Genomic DNA, 22,485 nt, shown 5'->3' with positions numbered 1-22,485 from the left:
TAACACTATAAATGTTTTGTAGTATGTTTACTGTTATTAGACATTTTACATCAATAAAAAGATAAAAACATTAAAAACCCTTAAAAAGTAATTTATATTTCAATTTGTTATTTTAACGATTTGCGGATAATTTTCCGCAATTCTGAATTTAATACCCTCATCGTTTTGAGGTTGTTTTTCTGTAATAAATAAAATAAATAAAAATGCATTAAGATATTTTCAACTAAAACATTTGTTTCTTATTGGTTGTGTGTTTGCGATGGTACTATACTTGGTATACGCTTATTAAGGGGGAAATTAGAAGCTCAATAGATATAAGTGACACCATAGATCAGTTGGAATGAAACTTTACACGCGATATGAGTACACAAATCCCCTGTATTAAGTTAATCTTTCATATTAAATTGGAATCAAGACCCCTTATGATAAGCTTATGATTGTGAGCTGGTACGCTTTTTGGAGGGAAAAATCAAATTATAGTTAGTTCAATAAATTCTACCCGAAGATTAGTTTTCTCAGCGTGTCCCATTCTTTGTTGTACTCGCGTTGAGTAAACGGAATTTTTTTTGTGCAATATGGTACTATACCTATATCTAATTTTCTTAAATCCCGGAAGTTTTCCGCTCCTGGAGGCTCAATTTTATTATTATAAGTAACATAATGGGCAAAAGTTTGAAAATTCATATTCCTCCAACTCTTATATTTTTTATAATTATAAGATTCGCCAATGACCATATAAATCATAACGTGGATGGAAAACCGATATCAAAACCCGATAAATGGCCCCTTGTTGATGGAACAGCTAAGGTTTATGGAAAACTGAAAACCTTTCAAACGTAAAAATAAAATTAACGTCAGAAATTTCATAAAAATGCATAAAACCAGATGTGGATAATGGTGAATATTTAATTGCCTTGTGCTGAAAAATATATAATTATAATAATTAAAATTTTATTCAAAAATGAAAAATGGTTCTTTCCGGGGTCAAAGTAAATTATACATTTGGCCCAAATTAGAGACTAAAGGTGCACTGAAAAAATCCCGTTAAGCAATTTAAAGTATGAGGACCCAATAAGTTTTAATTTAATTAGGAAATAAAAATTTGTGAAGAGTAACAAAGTGATTTGAAATTTGAAAAAATAGATTATTGCTTTCTAAGCTGCCACGAATTTACACTCGGTGATCAAAGTAGTTTCCTGATTATTAAAATAGTAAACAGAAAATAAGTCACTCTGTACCGAAAATTAAAAATAGCAATTTAAAAATTCAACACGTTGTTTGGCGAAAATGTTGGCTCTTGCCATTCAACGTTTGAGACTGATTCCTAAAGACAAGACATTTTACTAATCCCTTGATTACTTCACAAAGGCCAATATGTAATTAATTTTAATCGGTCAATTTATTATAGCAAAGTTTTTGTTAGAGAAAAAATAATTCCTCCAAATGAAAATAAATAAGTTTAATCATGAATGAAAATTTAATTATTGATTATTCGATGTAGAGGAATCACACTTTTTATATTAGAAAATCAAGTTCTTGTACAGGAAAAGCGGAGATATCGGCAGCGTTTTTCACGCCAATAAACCTGTATTTCTAGTCCCTCTCGTGTATGCTTGGTCCCTGGGCTAAGGTTTGATAAGTAATAAGCTGACTATTCCTTCAAATTACCTTTCGCTATTATTATTTTTTGGTCAATGCCGTATTTTCACTTCTACATAATAGGTTAATTTGTTAACTGATTTTCAGTGTTTATATAGTATCTGAGGTGTTCACTGTCGTTTATTCCCATTCGACCGAAATCCCATTCGACCGAAAGAATTTTAAAATGCAGCCCAATTGGCGGGGTGATTTGGTATTTTATTTATAAGGTATGTACTATCGAAGATCCATGTTTAGGTTAGGTTAGGTTAGGTTAGGTTAGGTTAGGTTAGAGTTGGTTAAGTTTACTATTTCAGTTTGAGTTCAGTTACTTTTCTTGACTAGGTGAAGATAAAAATATAATTCATGCTCATTCCATTTTATTTTCAAATAAATGCAAAGTACAAAGATATTAAAATGGCTATCCGCTCCATTGCAAACGACTTCAGTAACTAAATTGAAAACATAGCAAAAGCCAATTTATAGAGCAGCGTTCGGTCGAATGGGACACATAAAAGCGTTCGGTCGAATGAGACACATAAAAACCGCACGTTTCGGCGGAATTCGGTCGAATGGGACACCTCAAAAACCGCCTTCGGTCGAATGGGATTTCGGTCGATTGGGACTAAAGCGTTCACTGTACCATAATTTAACTTTCAAAAAGTGTGTGCTTCATATGGTACAATTGCAAAACCAAAAATCAATTAGAAGCAAATTTTTTAGTTCATGAATTCTTAAGAGAGATGAACCACTTTCGTCTAATTCTAGATCATTTCGGACAAACATGGCGGGACTAAAGTCAGTATAACGACGGTGTTGCGCTCGACGTAAAAACTACCCATGTTTTTATTAGCCCAGAACTACTTAATCCGTTGTCTCTAAAAAAGGATTGGCCTATGTGGAATTGTATGAAAAGTATTGAACAATCGAAATCTCAAAATCAATTAGAAACAAATGGTTTGGTTGAAAATATATTAATTCACTTTTAATTTCATCATTTTATACACACAAATACAATTTCAAAACGATGAGGGTATGACCTAGAAGCAAAAATATTTAGATTAGGAAAATTATTTCACTGATAACAAAAATAAGGTCGTTTACATTTTATCGGCGTGGTCGATCGGAAGAGTGTCTTTGGATGGATGTCACTGGTTTAGTAATAGCCGCCATGACCGTATGGGTATCCTCCGCCGTAGTGTCCTAATCCAAGTCCACCTCCGACGCCGGGGTATCCTCCACCATAGTATCCTCCGCCGTATTGTCCTAATCCAAGTCCACTACCGAGGCCCAAGCCTTTGTTGATGCCCAACCCTTTGTTGATGCCCAGTCCACCACCGAGACCGAAGCCCTTGTTGATGCCAAGACCGAAGCCCCCAATAGCCTGGCCGACGGCGAAGATACAGGCCACGATGACTAAGAAAGCGATCTGCGGAGGGAAATTAGTTACTCTTTCCAATCACTTGTGTATTGACAACAGTAAAGACTAATTCCAGAAGCCAAAATTTCCCCTAACGTTGTTGCCAATAGACCAATCGAGTTGCAACGTGTGACAAAAGGTCGGTCTCTATTGTCATGGCTTAGCGCCAATATTTAACGGTAGTTAAAACCTCCATATTTAAGAGGATCAACGAATTTCAATTTTATGCTAGTAGGTTTTATATAATTTAGATAATTTCAAATATCTACGTTTGAGACCTTTGATATTATGAAATGCACCTCTAATGGAGTCATACCCTTGAAAGTATTTTCCCCTTTGTCAAAGCTGTATTGCTTGCGAGAAAATGAATGAAATTTTTTCACTTACCATAGACTTCATGTTGATGGGTTGGAGGTTTTCTTGACGACTTGTAATTGTCAAAGGCGAAGGCAGAATGTGTCTTTGTCAGCCACTGTAGTCCCTTTTATACTCGGATTCAAATATTAATACTTCAAGAGGTTAGATTAATTAATGCGTTTATCTCAATATTTGGAGCACCTTTCTTCTTAAGAGAAAATGTGCTTTTATAGTTTTATTCCGAAGTAGTTTTAATTCTTAACCAGAGATAATTATTTATTGTTTTTACTCTTAACCGTTCAATATAGGTTCTTTAGACCACGTTCATGATTTTTATTGTTTACATTTAATAGTTCTTTTATTACAAATATAGACATCGTCAATAGGGAAATTTAAAACTCTATCAGTGGCGCTTTTTAAATTGTAGCATTAAGAAAAACAGAATTAGCTTGCAAGAAATATTTATGGAATAATTTTAAAACATTATATTCATTTAAAAAATTTCCAGTGAGTTTTCTGTTCTATTTTCCTATTGAGTATTATATTATTCAGTTGTAAACGTATATATTAAGGTCTTTTTTTGTATTTCTGACCCTGCAAACTGATGTCGTAAACAAAGAATACATAATATAATTAATAAATCATTAATTGGTAAGAACGTACAAGTAAATGTGGAAGAAATATGAAAATGTGACAAATTATTGATTCATAACATAGTTTTGATTTACAGAAATAAAGATACAAACAAAATTAGTTTTTATTTATAGTACTTCGTAGTTGTGCTTGGGTGACTCGTAGTTTACGTATACGTATACAGTGACACTGAATTCCGCTAATTTGCGACTCATCTTAAATCACACCCACTGATTTTCGAGTAACATTTGTTGGGCTGTTTCCGAAATCGTCTGTTCCACTTAGTCATTTGCGGGATTTAGTTGGTTATACGCGGATTACTTCCGGTGTTCTGTAAGTCTTTAATGGTTTTCACCCACAGTCCCAGGGATTTGTAGGTTTCGGTTTCACGAACAGTGTCATGCCGCAGTGTCGTTCATATCTCTTTAACAAATAGGTCTAAAAGGGTCATGTTAATCGACGGATAATAACGAAATATTGATTTTTGAGACTGGGTGCCCATACTTTTAATAGCGTCTAGTTCTGTGATTTTGCATTTTTCTACTAAAAGAATAAATGATACATCAATCGAGAATAAATGCCCTCCCCCCCCCCCCCTCTTTTTGGAATGGAAATCAGTTTCAGTGATTCGAGCCCAAATCTCGAACAATGACCATTTTTTATTTCGTCCATGGCCTATTTTTGACGGGGGCCACTTAAATTAAACATCTTCAAAGAAATCGTAAAAAAATAATATTTGCGAGAGCCAGGACCTGCAATTTCCTGTTTAGATAGGGCTTTTCGAAATAACGGTATGTAACAAGTGTTTCCTATCAACCAGGTTGCATATTACACGTATATCAATTATTTCAACAAGCATTTTTAAACAGGAACTTGCAGGTCCTAGCTCTCGGAAATATTTATTCTTCTCGATTTCTTTGAAGATGTTTTATTGAAGTGCCTATTGACTGAGATGTCTTCAATGAAAGTCGGTAGTGACGCGTTTTTATCAACAAAACAGATAAAGGTTCAATAGTTTAACTTTTTAAAATTCACTTAACATATTGCGAATTCTAATCTAACTCTCCTTTTTCCGTCCATGTTATCATCTTCACTCGCTTCTTTAACATTTGAAAACAAGGTTTAGTTAAATTTAAACCGCTTTCGAAATAACTAATTCCTACTTTTTTATTTTCTAAAAAAAGATGAGTTATGAAATCGGAATTAAAAATAGTAATTGAAAATACTCTATTCGTCGTTAGTTAGAATATTTTTCGAATGCAAATCTAAATGGTTTTATATCAAGTTTACAACATTAACCTAAGTTTGTAATAATCGCATTGACTCGATATATTCAGTAAAACTCAAGTGTAGACAAATGTGAAACTGTACATACAAAGGCTTATCTAATTATTTTGCAGGTTCTGGAAGCATGCTATTGCCTTTGTGAGCCAGACAAACGAGGATGGTTAAATTGAAGAATTCTTCTTCTATTGATTGGTCAGTCTTCTAATAAGTTGTAGGAAAGATGGCACAGTCAGCCGTATGGATAAACAAGATGTCACGGACATTTGAGTACCCATAATCCTCCTGGGCCGTTGCTATTTGCCCCCGATTTTCGGTGGTAAATAGCCTGTATCTATTTAGCACCGAAAATCGGGGTTCGGGGGTAAATAGTTCCACCGCGCGGCCAATGCTATTTGCGACCGAAAGTCGCGCGGCTAAAACAAAACATTGCAACTTCCGGGAAATTTTAACTGTTTTTGTTGGTAGTGTCTGTTATCCTTAAGAAAGGGTTTGCTTGCAATCTGACCAATTGATGACCAAAAATTTAACCGATCAAATGTTGACTAAACTTCGATAAACTATGGCTAATATTTTAAACTTTTCATTACGGTTTCGTCAATCGATTTTTTTAAAAACCAATTTGCGTACGATTATTTATCTTGACATGTAGGGGTTGTTCATATAGAACGAAATGTTAATTCGGGGCCGTTTTTGTAAAAAGCATATAGAAATAAATATTCAACATAAACCATAGTTTGAATTTAAAAACCCACTAAAAAAACCCACGGGTTTTTTTTGTGTTGGACCCACCTTAAAAAACCCACAATAAAGCCCACTTAGAAAAACCCACCTTAAAAAGTTTCAAAAATGACAAAAAAGGTTAAATTTATACTTTAATAATTAAACTATATATGTATTTAAAGAATTGAACTTTAATTCTTTAAGTTCTTTAATATTACAAAAATATGGCTTTTTAATAAACGTTCAATCAATATGTAGTAGAACATGGAGCAGACGATACTTTACGTCTACGAAAGATAAAGAAATAAGTAGTGTTAAATTAAAAATTAAAAATTAAAATGAAGTAAATCATCGATTTGGGTATCATTTTAGGTAAAAACCCGTTTTCTTTAAACCCTTACATAAACTTGGAAAATAAAAGGCTTAAAGTAAAGAAAACTCTTCTTTGAGTCAATTTTTTTAAAAACCAATTTGCGTACGATTATTTATCTTGGCATGTAGGGGTTGTTCATATAGAACGAAATGTTAATTCGGGACACTTTTTGTAAAAATCAATAAATAAAGAAATAAATATTCAACATAAACCTGGAAAATAAATGACTTAAAGTAAAGAAAAACTCTTCTTTGAGAAATAGACGAAATTTCAAATGGCTCGCATGAAAATAGATTTTTTTAGAAGACGAACAACAAGGAGTCGTACTTTTCTTCACTGAAAATCAACAAACATAAATGACATGACACTACAGATGGTTTGGGGTATAAGCTTTAGTTAAAATTCTGTTCAATTTACAAATACACTGGTATGCGGTTATTAAATATCAGCTAATTTGCTCTTAAAATAACATTTAGGGCGTATTTATTGGTACAAATTTGTATCAATTATTGAAAGAAGAAAATACACTATGCTGAGCCCAATTCGGGACGCCCTCTATCGTCGTCAGTGCCGTAACTAGCCTTTTTCGCGCCCGGTGCGAGCTTCTATAACTGCGCCCTTTAAACAATGTTCTAATCTTTACCGGTTCTGACTATAAAATAAACAATGTGACAATGTCTTTAAAAAAATCTATCATTCAAAAACCTAATTTTGGTTTGAGTATAGGTACTTGGTAAAATTTTCAATTAATATAGGTACTTGGTAGAATTTTGAATAATTAAATATAAATTAGTTAAAGGATCGTTTATTTGAAAATATTTAGCCAAAATACACAAACATCCGGTTAGTACAGTAAGGGTATTGTACCGTTTTGTACGTATGGCAGGGCCGGACTTAGAGATGCTGGGCCCCTAGGCCTATAATGAAATTTTCAAAAATTAAATTTTCCCGACCCGCCCCAACCCGTAAAAATTAAAATTCATTTCTGCTCGACCCGGCCCCAAGCGGGCTCGGGCCTACCATGTTCTTGTTAGATTGCCAAGATACCCAGATTTCATAAGCGAACATTAACATTATGGTTTCACGCGTTCGCAAATTCATCGTACCCCTGAAATCGCATTTCCCTGCTGATTTGTTCTGCAGCCCAAACTTTGAAGCTTTCTGGCGCTATTTTAACTCATTGTAGGAACATAAATTATTGGAAAACTCTTTCCAAGACGACATCTTTGTTCGTAATATTCGGACCGAGCGAGAAACAAAAACGAGCGAACAACCGACACGGAAACCAAAACAAGGTTTAATAAATTTCAATTCATTTGATTTCATAGATCAAATTTTATAAGATTTGTTAAATTTGAGAGTTTGTTGGAATTGATAAAATTTTTAAATTTTGGGAAAAAATTTAAGAAATTTAAAAAGATTTGCCAAAATTTGATCTGAAATTTGGAAATTTTCAAATCTCTGGCGTGTACAAAATTTGATAGAGTGTAGAACCCATCGTTATATACAATTTTTTATTTTTTTTTAGTCGATTGTGACGTGTGGGACAATTCAGCCCTCTCGTCCATTTGATTAATCAGGGCGAGATATGTGTAATGGTCACGCCAACGGGGGGATACGTGGGGACAGGGGTGAGGACACCCGTGGCGGAAGTATTCCGACCACCCGTTGGAGGATTAGTGGTCTTCCTCAAACGGCCATCCACAAACTCTGCCTCCCAGACGCCTGCGATTACAGGAGTACGCCACTACTCCCGGGCGTTTTATACCCTCTAAATCAAGAAATAAAGAGATTCTTCCGTTTAAATTAGCGACGAATACCAGGCTACCTTTCTTTCACGAGCTGCAGTTACTCTGATCCCTGGAACTAGGCTATGCCTGAATTTCCCTAATTCGAGCAGCATAGAAGTAGGAGCTCTGCGGTTATATTACTAAATAAAAGCTCTTAACAAACGCAGAATAAATATGCGTTAGTTTTGCAATATTGCGATTTAAGGCTACGACGGTTAACTGCCAGGTAGAAAATTGGTTAATTTAAATTACGATTGCTATTATAGATTTATGCTTTCGTTTACGGTAATTACGGTCACTAGAGGGCCCCTTCCAAGGATGGGCCCCTAGGCCTAGGCCTAGGTGGGCCTAGGCGGAAATACGGCCCTGACGTATGTTTCTGAAAACCATGCATGGCATGATGGCCCAAACCTTGGTACTGGCCGGGTAATTTCTGCGCCTCTCCAAGGTGTGCGCCCTGTGCCTGGGCACCGCTGGCACCGCCCTAGTTACGGCAGTGATCGTCGTGGCCTTTCGGTTGATGAATACTTCAAATTTTATATCTTTGAAAAATAATTACAATTTAGAAATTAGTTGAAATGAACAAAACTGCCCAGTTTGAACCGGGAGTGGTCAAGATGGTCGAAAATGGTTAGTTTGGTTTTAAATTTGTCAAGATGGTCAAAAATGGTCAGTTTGGGTTGGGAGTGGTCAAGATAGTAAATAAAGGTCAGTTTGTGATGGGAGTGCGCAGTGTTCCAGAGAGCCCAAATTTTTTAATACATTCCACGAAAGTACACTTTACTATTTAATAAAATATAAGAACGGAAGCACTGCGCCCCTGGCGGCGAAACTAGCTTCCATCAAGGAATATCGAAAAATCGTCACCATAAATGTTATTTTAATAGTAAATTAGCTGATATATTATATCCCCATACCAGTGTGTTTGTAAATTGAACAGAATTTTAACTAAAGCTTATACCCCAAACCATCTGTAGTGTCATGTCATTTATTTTTGTTGATTTTCAGTGAAGAAAAGTACGACTCCTTGTTGTTCGTCTTCTAACAAATTCAATTTTCGTGCGAGCCATTTGAAATTTCGTCTATTTCTCAAAGAAGAGTTTTTCTTTACTTTAAGTCATTTATTTTCCAGGTTTATGTTGAATATTTATTTCTTTATTTATTGATTTTTACAAAAAGTGTCCCGAATTAACATTTCGTTCTATATGAACAACCCCTACATTCCAAGATAAATAATCGTACGCAAATTGGTTTTTAAAACAATTGACTGATGAAACCGTAATAAAAAGTTTAAAATATTAGCCATAGTTTAGTCGATTTAAGTTCTGGTCATCAATTGGTCAGATTGTAATCAAACCATTTCTTAAGGATAACAGACACTACCAACAAAGACAGTTAAAATTTTACGGAAGTTGCAATAAATGGTTTTTTTTTCAATTAGTTCCTTTTTAATGAACAACTAAATCTTTATAGATTACCCCATCTTGACACCATAAGAAAACGGTTAATTCTCACCGTCAATCCATTTATGACAAAATAAAATATGCTAAAATAGATAATTTTATCGAAAATATATTATAGTTTTTGGTCTATTTGAACAACCCCTGAATAACGGAAACTGTCGAATGATAAACATTTAAAAATCTCGCGTATTATCAATGTCCCTGTTTGTTTATTTTTTTTTAAATAAGATGAAGCATGTTTTCCTTTAGAGATGACCCCTACTTTAATATTCATATAAGCCGACGCTACGAGCATCCAGAATTTAAAAGATAAATAAACTGAAAAAAGAATCGTATTATGAAAGCGTATTTCTGTAATTGAGCATTAAAATACAAGCCCGACTTTCGGGGGCAAATAGCACGGAACGTGCGAAGGATACTTTATACCACCGAAACGAAAAAACTTCAGATTTAAGGTGGAAAATAGCCGTCGTCATTGGTGAGACTATTTGCCACCGAAAGTCGGGACTTGGTTCTTGTCGGTGGAAAATAGCTTTGATCGCGAGGTTAGACTATTGGCCACCGAAAATCAGACACCCCCGATTTTCGGGGCAAAATAGTCTCGATCGCGCGGCACTTGCTAAATGCCACCGAAATTCCTGAGCCCCGACTTTCGGTGGCAAATAGCCGTGGCCGCGCGATCGATACTATTTACCCCCGACTTTCGGTGGCAAATAGCCGTGTTCGCGCGATCGATACTATTTACCCCCGACTTTCGGTGGCAAATAGCCGTGGCCGCGCGATCGATACTATTTACCCCCGACTTTCGGTGGCAAATAGCCGTGGCCGCGCGATCGATACTATTTACCCCCGACTTTCGGTGGCAAATAGCATTGCCCGCACGGTGGCGCTATTTACCCCCGATTTTCGGTGGTAAATAGATACAGGCTATTTACCACCAAAAATCGGGGGTAAATAGACATGGCGATCCTCCTGATGTTTTAACTACAACTGACATATTAAAGTTAAATTTAAAACAAATTTACAATCACCATTTACAGTAACTTAATAAGAGCATAATAGCAACCCAATGAGTTAAGTACAAGAATGCCAAAATCAGAGAAATCGGCGTTATTAAAGGTCTGAGCACCCTGTCCCAAAAATCCATATCGGTCCTTGCGGATTTGATATTTTCTGTCGATTGGCATATCAATGATATCCTTGACCCTTATAGACCTAATTATTGAAGAGATATTAACGACATGGCGGCATCGGCGACACTGTTCCGTCTTTTCGTGAAACCAATACACACAGTAGCGGCGCTAAGGTTTTTTCACAGGTGGGCTAATTATTTTGTGACCCCTAAGAATTTTGTGGGCTTTACAACTTTAGTGACCCCTTATAAATTTTCCAAGAAGCGAAAAGAGCAAGGTCGTTTTCTTGGTGCGGCTCTCGTCGCGTTTACTGGACCCCTTATGACCTTGTATCCGACCTGGAGGGGACACTTGCATGCCAGGGGTATTTCCGTAAATTCCCTTTCTTTTCTTTCTATTGTCCATTCAACTTTATCTCAATTTCCGCTCCCTTCCTCCCGAATCTATCTGTTTATGGTCTACTATCTTATTGACTAAACAAATTGATTTTGAAAGTTTTTTTCCAGAAAAACTTTTCTTGGCAATAAAACAAATTTCTAGAGATAACGAAAATTCATAAATTTAAATATGTGGCCTCTTAAATTTTTAATTATAAATATGTGGCCCTTTTAATATAAATATGTGGCCCCTTTCAGAAATGCAGGGGGCTAAAGCCCACTTCAGCCCACCCTTAGCGCCGCTACTGAATACACACGATTCCCTGGGATTGTGGGTAGAAACCATAAAAGAATTACAAAACACCGGAACTAAACCCCTTTCGACCGAATAAATCCCGCAAATGACCGAGTGGTGCAGACGAAACCTGAAACAGCCCCTCAAATGTTATTCGAAAATCAGTGCGAGTTTTATAATATCACTTGAATCTCATCGGAAGTGAATGTCACTGTATGTCAACTACGAGTCACTAAAACACAACTTCGAAATAGAAAAAATAATTTTTTTTAAATCTTTATCACTGTAAATCAAAACTATGTTATGAATCAATATTTGGTCACATTTTCTTATTTCTTCCAATTTTACTTGTGCTTTCTAACCAATTAATGATTTATTAATTAAATTATGTATTCTTTGTTTCCGGCATCAGTTTAAAAAATCAGAAATATGAAAAAAGACTTAAAATATTTACGATTCCGACTGCAGAATATAATTCTCAGTAGGAAAGAAGAACAGAAAACTCATTGACCATTTTTAAAATGTATTTAATGTTTTATAATTTTTCCCAAATTTGACAAAATGATTCACAAAATATATCTTTACAATATCTAAACCATTTTGCAATATCTCTTTTTCTTGATGCTACAATTTAAAGAGCGCAACAGATAGATTTTTAAATTTCCCTATTGAAAATGTCTAAATTCATGAGAAACAATAAAAATCATGTACGTGTTCTAAAGGACCTATATTGAACCGTTTAGAATAAAAACCATAAATATAAATAATTATCTCTGGTTAAGAATTAAAACTACTTCGGAATAAAAATATAAAAGCACATTTTCTCTTAAGAAGAAAGGTGCTCCAAATATTGAGATAAACGCATTAATTAATCTAACCCCTTGAAGTATTAATATTATAATCCGGGTATAAAAAGGACTCCAGTGGCTGACAAAGACACATTCTGCCTTCGCCTTTGACAATTACAAGTCGTCAAGAAAACCTCCAACCCATCAACATGAAGTCTATGGTAAGTGAAAAAATTTCATTCATTTTCTCGCAAGCAATACAGCTTTGACAAAGGGGAAAATACTTTCAAGGGTATGACTCCATTAGAGGTGCATTTTATAATACCCAATGTCCAAGCTGCAAAGGTCTCAAACGTAGATATTTAAAATTATCTAAATTATATAAAAACTACTAGCATAAAATTTAAATTCGTTGATCCCCTTAAATATGGAGCTTTTAACTACCGTTAAATATTGGCGCTAAGCCTTGGTAATTGAGACCGACCTTTCCTTTTGTCGAAACTAATCCTTGGATTAAAAATATGCGACGGGATATAGCAACTCGACTTTTTGCGTATCTCAAGAGTTTCCAAGGGAATCTTATGCTCCCTCCATTCATACGTTGCAACTCGATTGGTCGATTGGCAACAACGTTAAGGAATATTTTGGCTTCTGGAATTAGTCTTAACTATTGTCAATCCACAAATGATTAAATATATTGGTATTGCTAAAAAAGTAACAAATTTCCCGCCCACAGATCGCCTTCTTAGTCATCGTGGCCTGTATCTTCGCCGTCGGCCAGGCTATTGGGGGCTTCGGCCTTGGCATCAACAAGGGCTTCGGTCTCGGTGGTGGACTGGGCATCAACAAAGGGTTGGGCATCAACAAAGGCTTGGGCCTCGGTAGTGGACTCGGATTAGGACAATACGGCGGAGGATATTATGGTGGAGGATACCCCGGCGTCGGAGGTGGACTTGGATTAGGACACTACGGCGGAGGATACCCATACGGTCATGGCGGCTATTACTAAACCAGTGACATCCATCCAAAGACACTCTTACGATCAATGAAATGATTTTCCTAATGTAAATATGTTTGCGTCTAGTTCGTTGTTTTTATTTGTGTGTTTAAATGATGAAAATAAAAGTGCAATAATATATTTTCAACCAAACCAATTGTTTCTAATTGATTTTGAGATGGCGATTGTTCAATACTTTTCATACATTTCCACATAGGCCAATCATTTTTAAAAGAGACAACGGACTGAGTATAGTTGTGTGGTTATAAACAAATGGATCGATGCTTTTTTTACGTCAAGCGCAACACCGTCGTTATGAGAGGATGAGGATCACCTCTCTTAAGAATTCATGATCTAAAACATTTGCTTCTTATTAATTTTTGGGTTAGAAACACCCAAGACCAGTTAAGAAATAGGCCTATCATAAGACCCTTTACTGTTAGTAGGGGAAGCTGTACCTGGGATAATAATATTATTTCAAGTTGCCATAATTGAATACTAGATTTAATCGGGTATCATGATTAAAATTTATTTCCTGTGGGTGAATTTAATTTTTTTTTCTAACAACATTTTTTCAATAAAGAATTGACCGATTAAAATGAATTTAATTTTGTCCTTTGTGAAATAATCAAGGTTTTATTAAAATGTCTAATCTTTATTAGTCAGCCTAAAAGATTGAATCGCAAGAGTCAACATTTTCGCCAAACAACGTTTGGCTACACAATTGTTTTTCGAGTTAAGCGTATTAGGCTATAAGCATAATTAAACAACGGAAATATTTTTCTTACTCAAAATAAATAATTGATACTTCAATTTTAAATAGCATCTTTGTTTGCGTTGCACTCTTCGAAAAAAGCTATTTATTGGATAGTGCCATAAGGGACATAAGACGATTGAGCACCTTCAGAAAAGAAGGAGATGAATATAAAAATAAATTTTGCTCGATATTACGTTCCTATTAAACAAATCAGTATTCCATGATTAGTCTAATATATTGTTTGCAAATTTAACAAAGCGGCAATTTTGCCTCATTTTTCCGAATCTAGAAGTCAAACTAACCCTCTAGACTATTTGAAATTGATTAACAATGTAACACTATTAATGTTTGTAGTATGTTTACTTATATAAGACATTTTATATCGATAAAAAGTTCAAAACATTAAAAACCGCATTTTATTTTTGCGAAAAATTAACAACACTATATAGTAATTTATATAAAATAACTTCATCCCAAACAAAAAATGTTATCTCTTCGATACAGTCCAACTCCAGTCCAAGAAAATCGCTGTTGCCTGATGATTAAAGCAATGAACTACCAAGCCATTTAAGCCTTTGGTTGTGGTATCAGGAAAGGTATATAGCCTTTTGAACGATAATTCTAAAAAAAATAAAGAAACTTATAGCTGTAAGAAAATGTATCGTCGTACACTATAGCGTATTATGAACCATTAAATGTTTTTTATTTGTCGTCTCCGCAATAGCGTTCCCAAAGTAGCCATCTGGCAACACTTCCGGCGGCGTCCCAATCCTTCTTTCAATATTTCTTGCCCTCCCCATTAAGGGGGGCACGAAATAAAAATGAAGCTGAAGAAATCCATCGTGTAAGGGGACAAAAAAGCCCTAGAAGAATTGAAAGATGTTACAAAACTTACGAGTTACTTACTGGGACCCACAGGTTTTCGAGAATAACACGAAAAGGCAAAACTTCAACTTCGAATTCCAGACCATCGGTGCTTCATATTTTCTTATTTTGAGAATATGTTACCATTATTTATTCACCGTAAGTAATCTTTGAAAATCTTAACTAATCAGACCTAATAAAAGCTAACTACTTTAATAAATGCACTATTTAAAATTAAGGGAATATTAGCATTATCTGTTTTTGGAGGAGATGTATTCATTTTCACATAATAGATAAATCTGCTGAAAGTGAAATGACAAAGACCAATCTCTTCTAAAAGCAAAGGCTAAAAACACAAAGCCGCTATATTCGGAAGACCACTCTTGCTCTCGTGCTACTGCTTACTTAAAAACATTTGAAATCCACAACAAAAATATGGGTAACAGTCGGCAAAATACCATCATAAGTATTTTATTATCTAAATTTGTGTATTTTGCAACATAATACTACAAAAAAGTTTTTAAAATAAAATGCTTAATACTATTTTCAGAATAGAATTTAAAACAGAATACTAAATACACACTGACGAGAGTGACATCTATCATACTATCTAGGTACTATCAGCAGAGGCCAAAATTTGCTTTAATACTTAAAATAACTATACGTTTTGAAAAGATTAACTTGAGATAAGGGCCCCAACACGGCCTCACCCGGCTACTAGAGCCCAGTGTAATTCGTAACAGCTCCCCCCCCGCTATATATAAATCCTGCTCACTAGTTGAGTTGAAACAAGCTCGTAGCCAGAAAACTTCTCTTGAAGTGGTAGTATAGCTTTATGTAAGGGGCATATTTCTCCGAAATTAAAAAAACAAGGTTGGGAAGACTGGAATAAGCGTAATTTACGAAGCACTTTTATACCCCTCCCCCTACCCTTGCCGCAGGGGCGTTGTTTATTTTACTTAACCCCGCATTCAAAAAATTGGAAGCTCAATTTTATTATTATAAGTAACATAATAAACAAAGTTTGACAGTTCCTAGTCCTCCAACTCTAATATTTTGTATAATAGTCAGTTTCGCCAATAACCATATAAATCATAGCGTGGATGTAGACTGTCAAACTGTCATATATCAATGCTAAAGCTTATTGAAAAATCATCTCCTTCGTTTCTGAAGGTGCGCAATCGTCTTATGTCCCTTGTGGCACTCTCCAATAAATAGCTTTTTCCGAAGAATGCCACGAAAAAAGATGCTATTAAAAATTTAAGTATCATTTTTTTAATTTTAAGTTAGAAAATAATTTCCGCTGTTTAATTAAGCGTACAGCCGCTTAACTAAAATTGTGTATAGCCAACACGTTGTTTATCAAAAATGTTGACTCTTGCGATTCAATATTTTAGGCTGACTAATAAAGATAAGACATTTTATTAAAAGGACAAAATTAAATTAACTTTAATCGGTCAATTCTTTATTGAAAAGTTTCTGTTAGGAAAAAAAAATAATTTCACCCAAAGGAAATAAATTTTAATCATGAGTGAAGAAGGTAATTACCAATTATTCATGGACCACAAAGTCTGTAAAGGGATTACACATTTTAAAAAGAAAATCAGGTTCTAGTACAGAGAAAATGAAAATATCGTAAGTGTTTTTCGGGCCACAAAAAACTGTATTTGTAGTCCCTCTCATCAATGTTTTGTCCCTGGGCGACAATTCCTTCAAATTATCTTTCACTTTTATTGTTTTTGGTCATTTCCGTAAATTCATTTATCATTCACCACCTTCTAATCGTAACGGGTCTTAGGATAGGCTTATTTGTTAACTAATCTTGGGTGTTTCTATAGTGTCTGTGGTATTACCTGTACCATAAATTTAACATCAAAAAGTGTATGCTCAATATGGTACAATTGCAAACCCAGAAATACATTAGAAGCAAATGTTTTAGCTCATCAATTCTAAGGAGAGATGAACCACTTCCTCTCGGGAAAAGCAGAGCTCCCGTCTGATTCTACATAATTTCGAATAAACATGGCGGAACTCAAGTCAGTATAACGACGGTGTTGCGCTTGACGTAAAACAGCATCAACCCATTTATTGAATACCCCACAACTGCAAAGTCATTGGTCTCTATAAAAAAGGATTGGCCTATGTGAAAATGTCTGAAAAGTATTGAACAATCGCAATCTCAAAATCAATTAGAAACAAATGTTTTGGTTGACAATATATTAATGCGATTTTATTTTCATCATTTAATCACACAAATAAAAACAATTTCAAAATGATGGGGGCGTGAACTAGACGCACACATATTTACATAAGGAAAATTATTGCATTCATAACCAAAATAAGGTCGTTAACATTTTATCGGCGTGGTCGATCGTAAGAGTGGAAGTCACTGGTTTAGTAATAGCCGCCATGACCGTAAGGGTATCCTCCGCCGTAGTGACCTAATCCAAGTCCACTGCCGAGGCCCAAACCTTTGTTGATGCCCAAGCCTTTGTTGATGCCCAAGCCTTTGTTGAAGCCTAGTCCACTGCCGAGACCCAAGCCTTTATTGATGCCCAAGCCTTTGTTGAAGCCCAGTCCACTACCGAGGCCCAAGCCTTTGTTGATGCCCAAGCCTTTGTTGATGCCCAAGCCTTTGTTGAAGCCCAGTCCACCACCGAGGCCCAAGCCTTTGTTGATGCCAAGGCCGAAGCCCCCAATAGCCTGGCCGACGGCGAAGATACAGGCCACGATGACTAAGAAGGCGATCTGCAAAGGGAAATTAGTTACTCTTTCTAATCACTTGTGTATTGACAACAGTATAGACTAATTCCAGAAGCCAAAATATCCCTTAACGTTGTGGCCAATCAACCAATCGAGTTGCAACGTGTGAATGGAGGGAGCATTAGATTCCCTTGGAAACTGTGAGAGACGCAAAAAGTCATGTTGCTATATCCCGTCGCATATTTTTAATCCAAGGATTAGTTTCGACAAAAGGTCGGTCTCTATTGTCATGGCTTAGCGCCAATATTTAACGGTAGTTAAAAGCTCCATTTTTAAGGGGATCCACGAATTTCATATTTATGCTAAAGGGTTTTAGATAATTTAGATAATTTTAATATCTACGTTTGAGACCTTTGCAGCTAGGACATTGGGTATTGTAAAATGCACCTCTAATGGAGTCATACCCTTGAAAGTATTTTCCACTTGGTTAAAACTGTATTGCTGGCGAGAATATAAATGGAAATTTTCACTTACCATAGACTTCATGTTGATGGGTTGGAAGTTTTCTTGACGACTTGTAAATGTCAAAGGCGAAGGCAGAATGTGTCTTTGTCAGCCCCTGGAGTCCCTTTTATACCCGGATTATAATATTAATACTTCAAGAGGGTTAGATTAATTAATGCGTTTATCTCAATATTTGGAGTACCTTTCTTTTTAAGGGAAAATGTGTTTTTATAGTTTTATTCCGAAGTAGTTTTAATTCTTAACCAGATAATTATTTCTTGTTTTTACTCTTAACAGTTCAATATAGGTCCTTTAGACCACGTACACGATTTTTATTGTTTACATTTAATAGTTGTTTTATCACGAATTTAGTCATTTTCAATAGGGAATTTTAAAACTCTATCCGTGGAGCTCTTTAAGTTATAGTGCACATTTAGAAAAACAGATATTGAAAAATTGTTTAGATGGACAGAAATATTTTTGGCATCATTTTGGAAATTTTTGGAATAATGTTTAAACATGAAATACATTTTAAAAATGGCCAATGAGTTTTCTGTTCTTTTTGCCCACTGAAGTTGATGCCTTAAACAAAGAATACATAATATAATTAATAAACAATTAAATGGTAATAATGTACAAGTAATATCCGAAGAAATAAGAAAATATGACAAAATATGGAATATTAACATGTTATGTTTTGATTTCGAGTAATAAAGACACGTTGATTTGTGTGTATTGGTTTCACATACAGTGTCACCGATGCCGCCATGATGTTCATATCTCTTCAACAATTAGGTCTATAAGGGTCAATGGTATGACAATTGACAGAAAACATCAGATCCACTATTAATCGATAGAAAATGTTCCCCTCCCCTTTTTTTGTATATTTCGGTGATTCGAGTCCAAAATTCGTGCTATGTCCTTTTTTAATTTCGTCCATGGCCCATTTTTGACTAAGGGTTTTTTCCCGTAGGGGGCCAAATATGGAAATCGGATAGCTTTCATTAAAGCTGTGGTTCTATAAATCGGATAGTAGCCTATTGTTCCTTTTACCCTTTTGTAAAAGGTAATTTTTATTGAGAAAGCGTTGTAACGAAATTTTCACGGGATGCGCAACACGTTTAATAGGATATCAATCTTAAAGAACTGGGTGTTTAAGGGAGCGCTCAATTGAGTAAAAATGTATCCTAAATTATTTTGCTCTTATCTATGAGTGTACACGGTTATTTAAATATTGTTCCTGATTATGGTACAAGGTGCTTGATAAAGTGCTGTAATCGTTTCTCTTTGTGATAAAATTACTCTCAAGTTGGTGCTCTATCTTTTAAGAGAGTGTTTAGAGATGTAGTTCTTCCTTTGGGTTTTGATTGTTTAGTGCGCTTTCTTAGGAAAGAGTGATTTTAATATTGTTATTAATGAAGAGGGTGGTCAGAAGGCGCTTATTAACTTACTGTGCACGGTGATTGTAAATTTGTTTTAATTTTAACTTTAATATGTCAGTTGTACTTAACACATCAGGAGGATTGTGTGTACTCAAATGTCCTTGACATCTTGTTTATCCATACGGCTGACTGGAGACGACGGATGCCTTAACATAATAACAAAGTGAAAATAGCCTTTTAAGCGTGCCATCTTTCCTACAACTTATTAGTAGAAGACTGACCAATCAATAGAAGAATAATTCTTCAATTTAACCATCCTCGTTTGTCTGGCCCACACAGGCAATAGCATGCTTCCAGAACTTTCCAAATAATTCTTAGATAAGCCTTTGTATGTACAATTTCACAATGTCTACACTTGAGTTTTACTGAATATATTGTATCAATGTGATTATTACAATCGTTATAAACTTGATATAAAACCGTTTAGATTTGCATTCGAGTGTTTTTAAGTTTCAATTTTTCATTCCGATTTCATAACTCATCTTTTTTTTACAAAATAAAAAAGTAGGAATTAGTTATTTCGAAAGCGGTTTAAATTTAACTAAACCTGGTTTTCAAATGTTAAAGAAGCGAGTGGATGGAAAAAGGAGAGTTAGATTAGAATTCGCCATATGTTAAGTGAATTTTGAAAAGTGAATCTATTGAACCTGTGTCTGTTTTGTTGATAGAACCGCGTCCTGGCCGACTTTCATTGAAGACAATTCAGCGAATAGGAGCTTCAATAAAACATCTTCAAAGAAATCGAGAAGAATCAATATTTCCGAGAGCCAGAACCTAAAAGTTACTGTTTATATAGTGCTTGTGGAAATAATTAACTTAATATGTCAAAAAAGCTACGTGGTTGAAAGGAAACACTTGTTGCATACCGTACAGGTGAAATGTTTCCATTATTTCAAAAAGCACTATATAAACAGGAACTTGCAGGTCCTGGCTCTCGGAAATGTTTATTCATCGCGATTTCTTTGAAGTTGTTTTATTTAGGCGCCTATTGACTGAGATGTCTTCAATGGAAGTCGGCCAGGACGCGTTTCTATCAACAAAACAGATAAAAGTTCAATGGCTCTAATGAAAGCTATCTTATTTCCGACTTTGGTGACCTACGGGAAAATACCGCCTTCCAAAATAGGCCATGAACGAAATTTAAAATGGACATTACTTGAATCACCGAAATTTCTATCATTCTTTTAACTTATTTTCTATCAATTGATTCAACAATCATTCTTTTAATTTATTTTCTATCAATTGATTCAACAATCATTCTTTTAACTTATTTTCTATCAATTGATTCAACAATCATTCTTTTAACTTATTTTCTATCAATTGATTCAACAATCATTCTTTTAACTTATTTTCTATCAATTGATTCAACAATCATTCTTTTAACTTATTTTCTATCAATTGATTCAACAATCATTCTTTTAACTTATTTTTTATCAATTGATTCAACAATCATTCTTTTAACTTATTTTCTATCAATTGATTCAACAATCATTCTTTTCACTTATTTTCTATCAATTGATTCAACAATCATTCTTTTAACTTATCGGTCGAAGAGTTTAGTAGAAGAAGGTCAAGATCACAGAAATAGGCGCTTTTAAAAGTCTGGGTACTCGTCCCAAAAATCAAAATAAGACTATCTGTTCCTCTGGGTGCCGCGCCAAGGATAGAGTTTTAAATTTCAATATTGAAAATGTCTAAATTCATGAAAAAAATAAATATTAAAAGTAAACAAAAAATCATGTACGTGGTCTAAAGGACCTATATTTAACCATTTAGATTAAAAACAATATATATAAATAAATTATCTCGGGTTAAGAATTAAAACTACTTCGGAATAAAACTATAAGAACACATTTTCTATTCAGAGGAAAGGTTAGGGTTGTGCGAGTAGTCGATTACTCGGCAGTTTATGAACTCAAACACGAATAAGTAATTGTAAAACACTCGTCGATTATCGATCACCAAAAAATTGCATAGTCGGGTACTCGATTACTCGAATTAGCTTCTCTAACATTGTAAGTTCAGAGAGGGGTTTTGGCAATTTTTTGTGGTGGCAATAATAAACGGTACCTAAAAGAGGTACACGCAACAAATGCATTGAATGACCTTGGGGATGGATAACGATTTTTAATACGTAGTGCACCTGCGGGGTTTTTCTAAACTTCATAAGCAATATACGGACAGACGGTACATTAATAATTTAAAAAAATGTTTTTTTAATTTTATTTTACTATTAATTACTATAATTAGGCTAGTAGCCTAGTATAATAGTTGTGGAAACTGTGGTTCATTTAAATTAAAGTAATATTTTTCAACAGTGAAAGTTATATACCCATTTTAAATTTAATTCCCTTATTACTGGAATAAAACCAGTTCCTAATCAAGTACTCGATAACCCGACTCGTTAAAAATGTTACTCGAGGTTTTTCCTGAATTACTTGACTCGAATAAGATAAAATTTCCACTTAATCAATATTTATCGACTTGAATACTCGATAAAAATAATTCGTACTCAATACCCGACTCGATTGCCTGAAACTATACTCGCACAGCCCTAAGAAAGGTATTTAGGTACTCCAAATATAGAGATAAACGCATTAGTTAATCTAACCCCCTTTAAATGTTAATATTATTATTATTGCCAAGGGAATATAATGCTCCCTCCATTCATACGTTGCAGCTCAATTGGGCAATAGCGATATGGAAAACGTTGGCCCGTGTGAATTAGTCTTTACTGTTGTCATTTCATAAATGATTAAAAATATTTATATTGCTAAAAAAGTAAATAATTTCCCTGCCACAGATCGCCTTCTTAATCATCGTGGCCTGTATCTTCGCCGTCGGCCAGGCTGTCGGTGGCTTCGGCCTTGGTATTAACAAAGATTTGGGTTTCGGTATCAACAAAGGCTTGGGTCTCGGCGGTGGACTTGGATCAGGACACTAT

General features: G+C 34.9%; 1 protein-coding gene and 2 long non-coding RNA genes across 4 annotated transcripts; 1 reads left to right on the top strand and 2 right to left on the bottom strand.

Moving 5' to 3' along the window:
* Window positions 1-2,641: 2,641 nt before the first annotated feature.
* LOC149951416 (uncharacterized) lies at window positions 2,642-3,499 on the bottom strand. The gene is made up of 2 exons (XR_016479848.1): window positions 3,446-3,499; window positions 2,642-3,067 (listed from the first exon to the last, which is right to left on the bottom strand). It is a non-coding gene; the product is annotated as an uncharacterized LOC149951416 (long non-coding RNA).
* An 8,902-nt stretch (window positions 3,500-12,401) lies between these two features.
* LOC149951415 (uncharacterized) lies at window positions 12,402-13,286 on the top strand. 2 transcript variants are annotated; one of them, XR_016479847.1, is made up of 3 exons: window positions 12,402-12,495; window positions 13,011-13,095; window positions 13,126-13,286. It is a non-coding gene; the product is annotated as an uncharacterized LOC149951415 (long non-coding RNA). The 2 variants fall into 2 exon arrangements; XR_016479846.1 differs by having other exon boundaries at window positions 13,011-13,286.
* A 3,861-nt stretch (window positions 13,287-17,147) lies between these two features.
* On the bottom strand, window positions 17,148-18,197 carry LOC149951414 (uncharacterized). The gene is made up of 2 exons (XM_090168041.1): window positions 18,130-18,197; window positions 17,148-17,640 (listed from the first exon to the last, which is right to left on the bottom strand). The coding sequence occupies exons 1-2, from the start codon at window positions 18,139-18,141 to the stop codon at window positions 17,287-17,289; spliced, it is 366 nt and encodes a 121-aa protein (XP_090024167.1). The 5' UTR covers window positions 18,142-18,197; the 3' UTR covers window positions 17,148-17,286.
* Between the last annotated feature and the right edge of the window lie 4,288 nt (window positions 18,198-22,485).

This window comes from Leiobunum rupestre, chromosome 3, assembly GCF_980474605.1.
Source record: "Leiobunum rupestre chromosome 3, qqLeiRupe1.1.hap1, whole genome shotgun sequence".
NCBI lineage: Eukaryota > Metazoa > Arthropoda > Arachnida > Opiliones > Sclerosomatidae > Leiobunum > Leiobunum rupestre.
The sequence above is the reverse complement of the archived record's forward strand: the minus strand, read 5'-3'. Positions and strand labels throughout refer to the sequence as shown.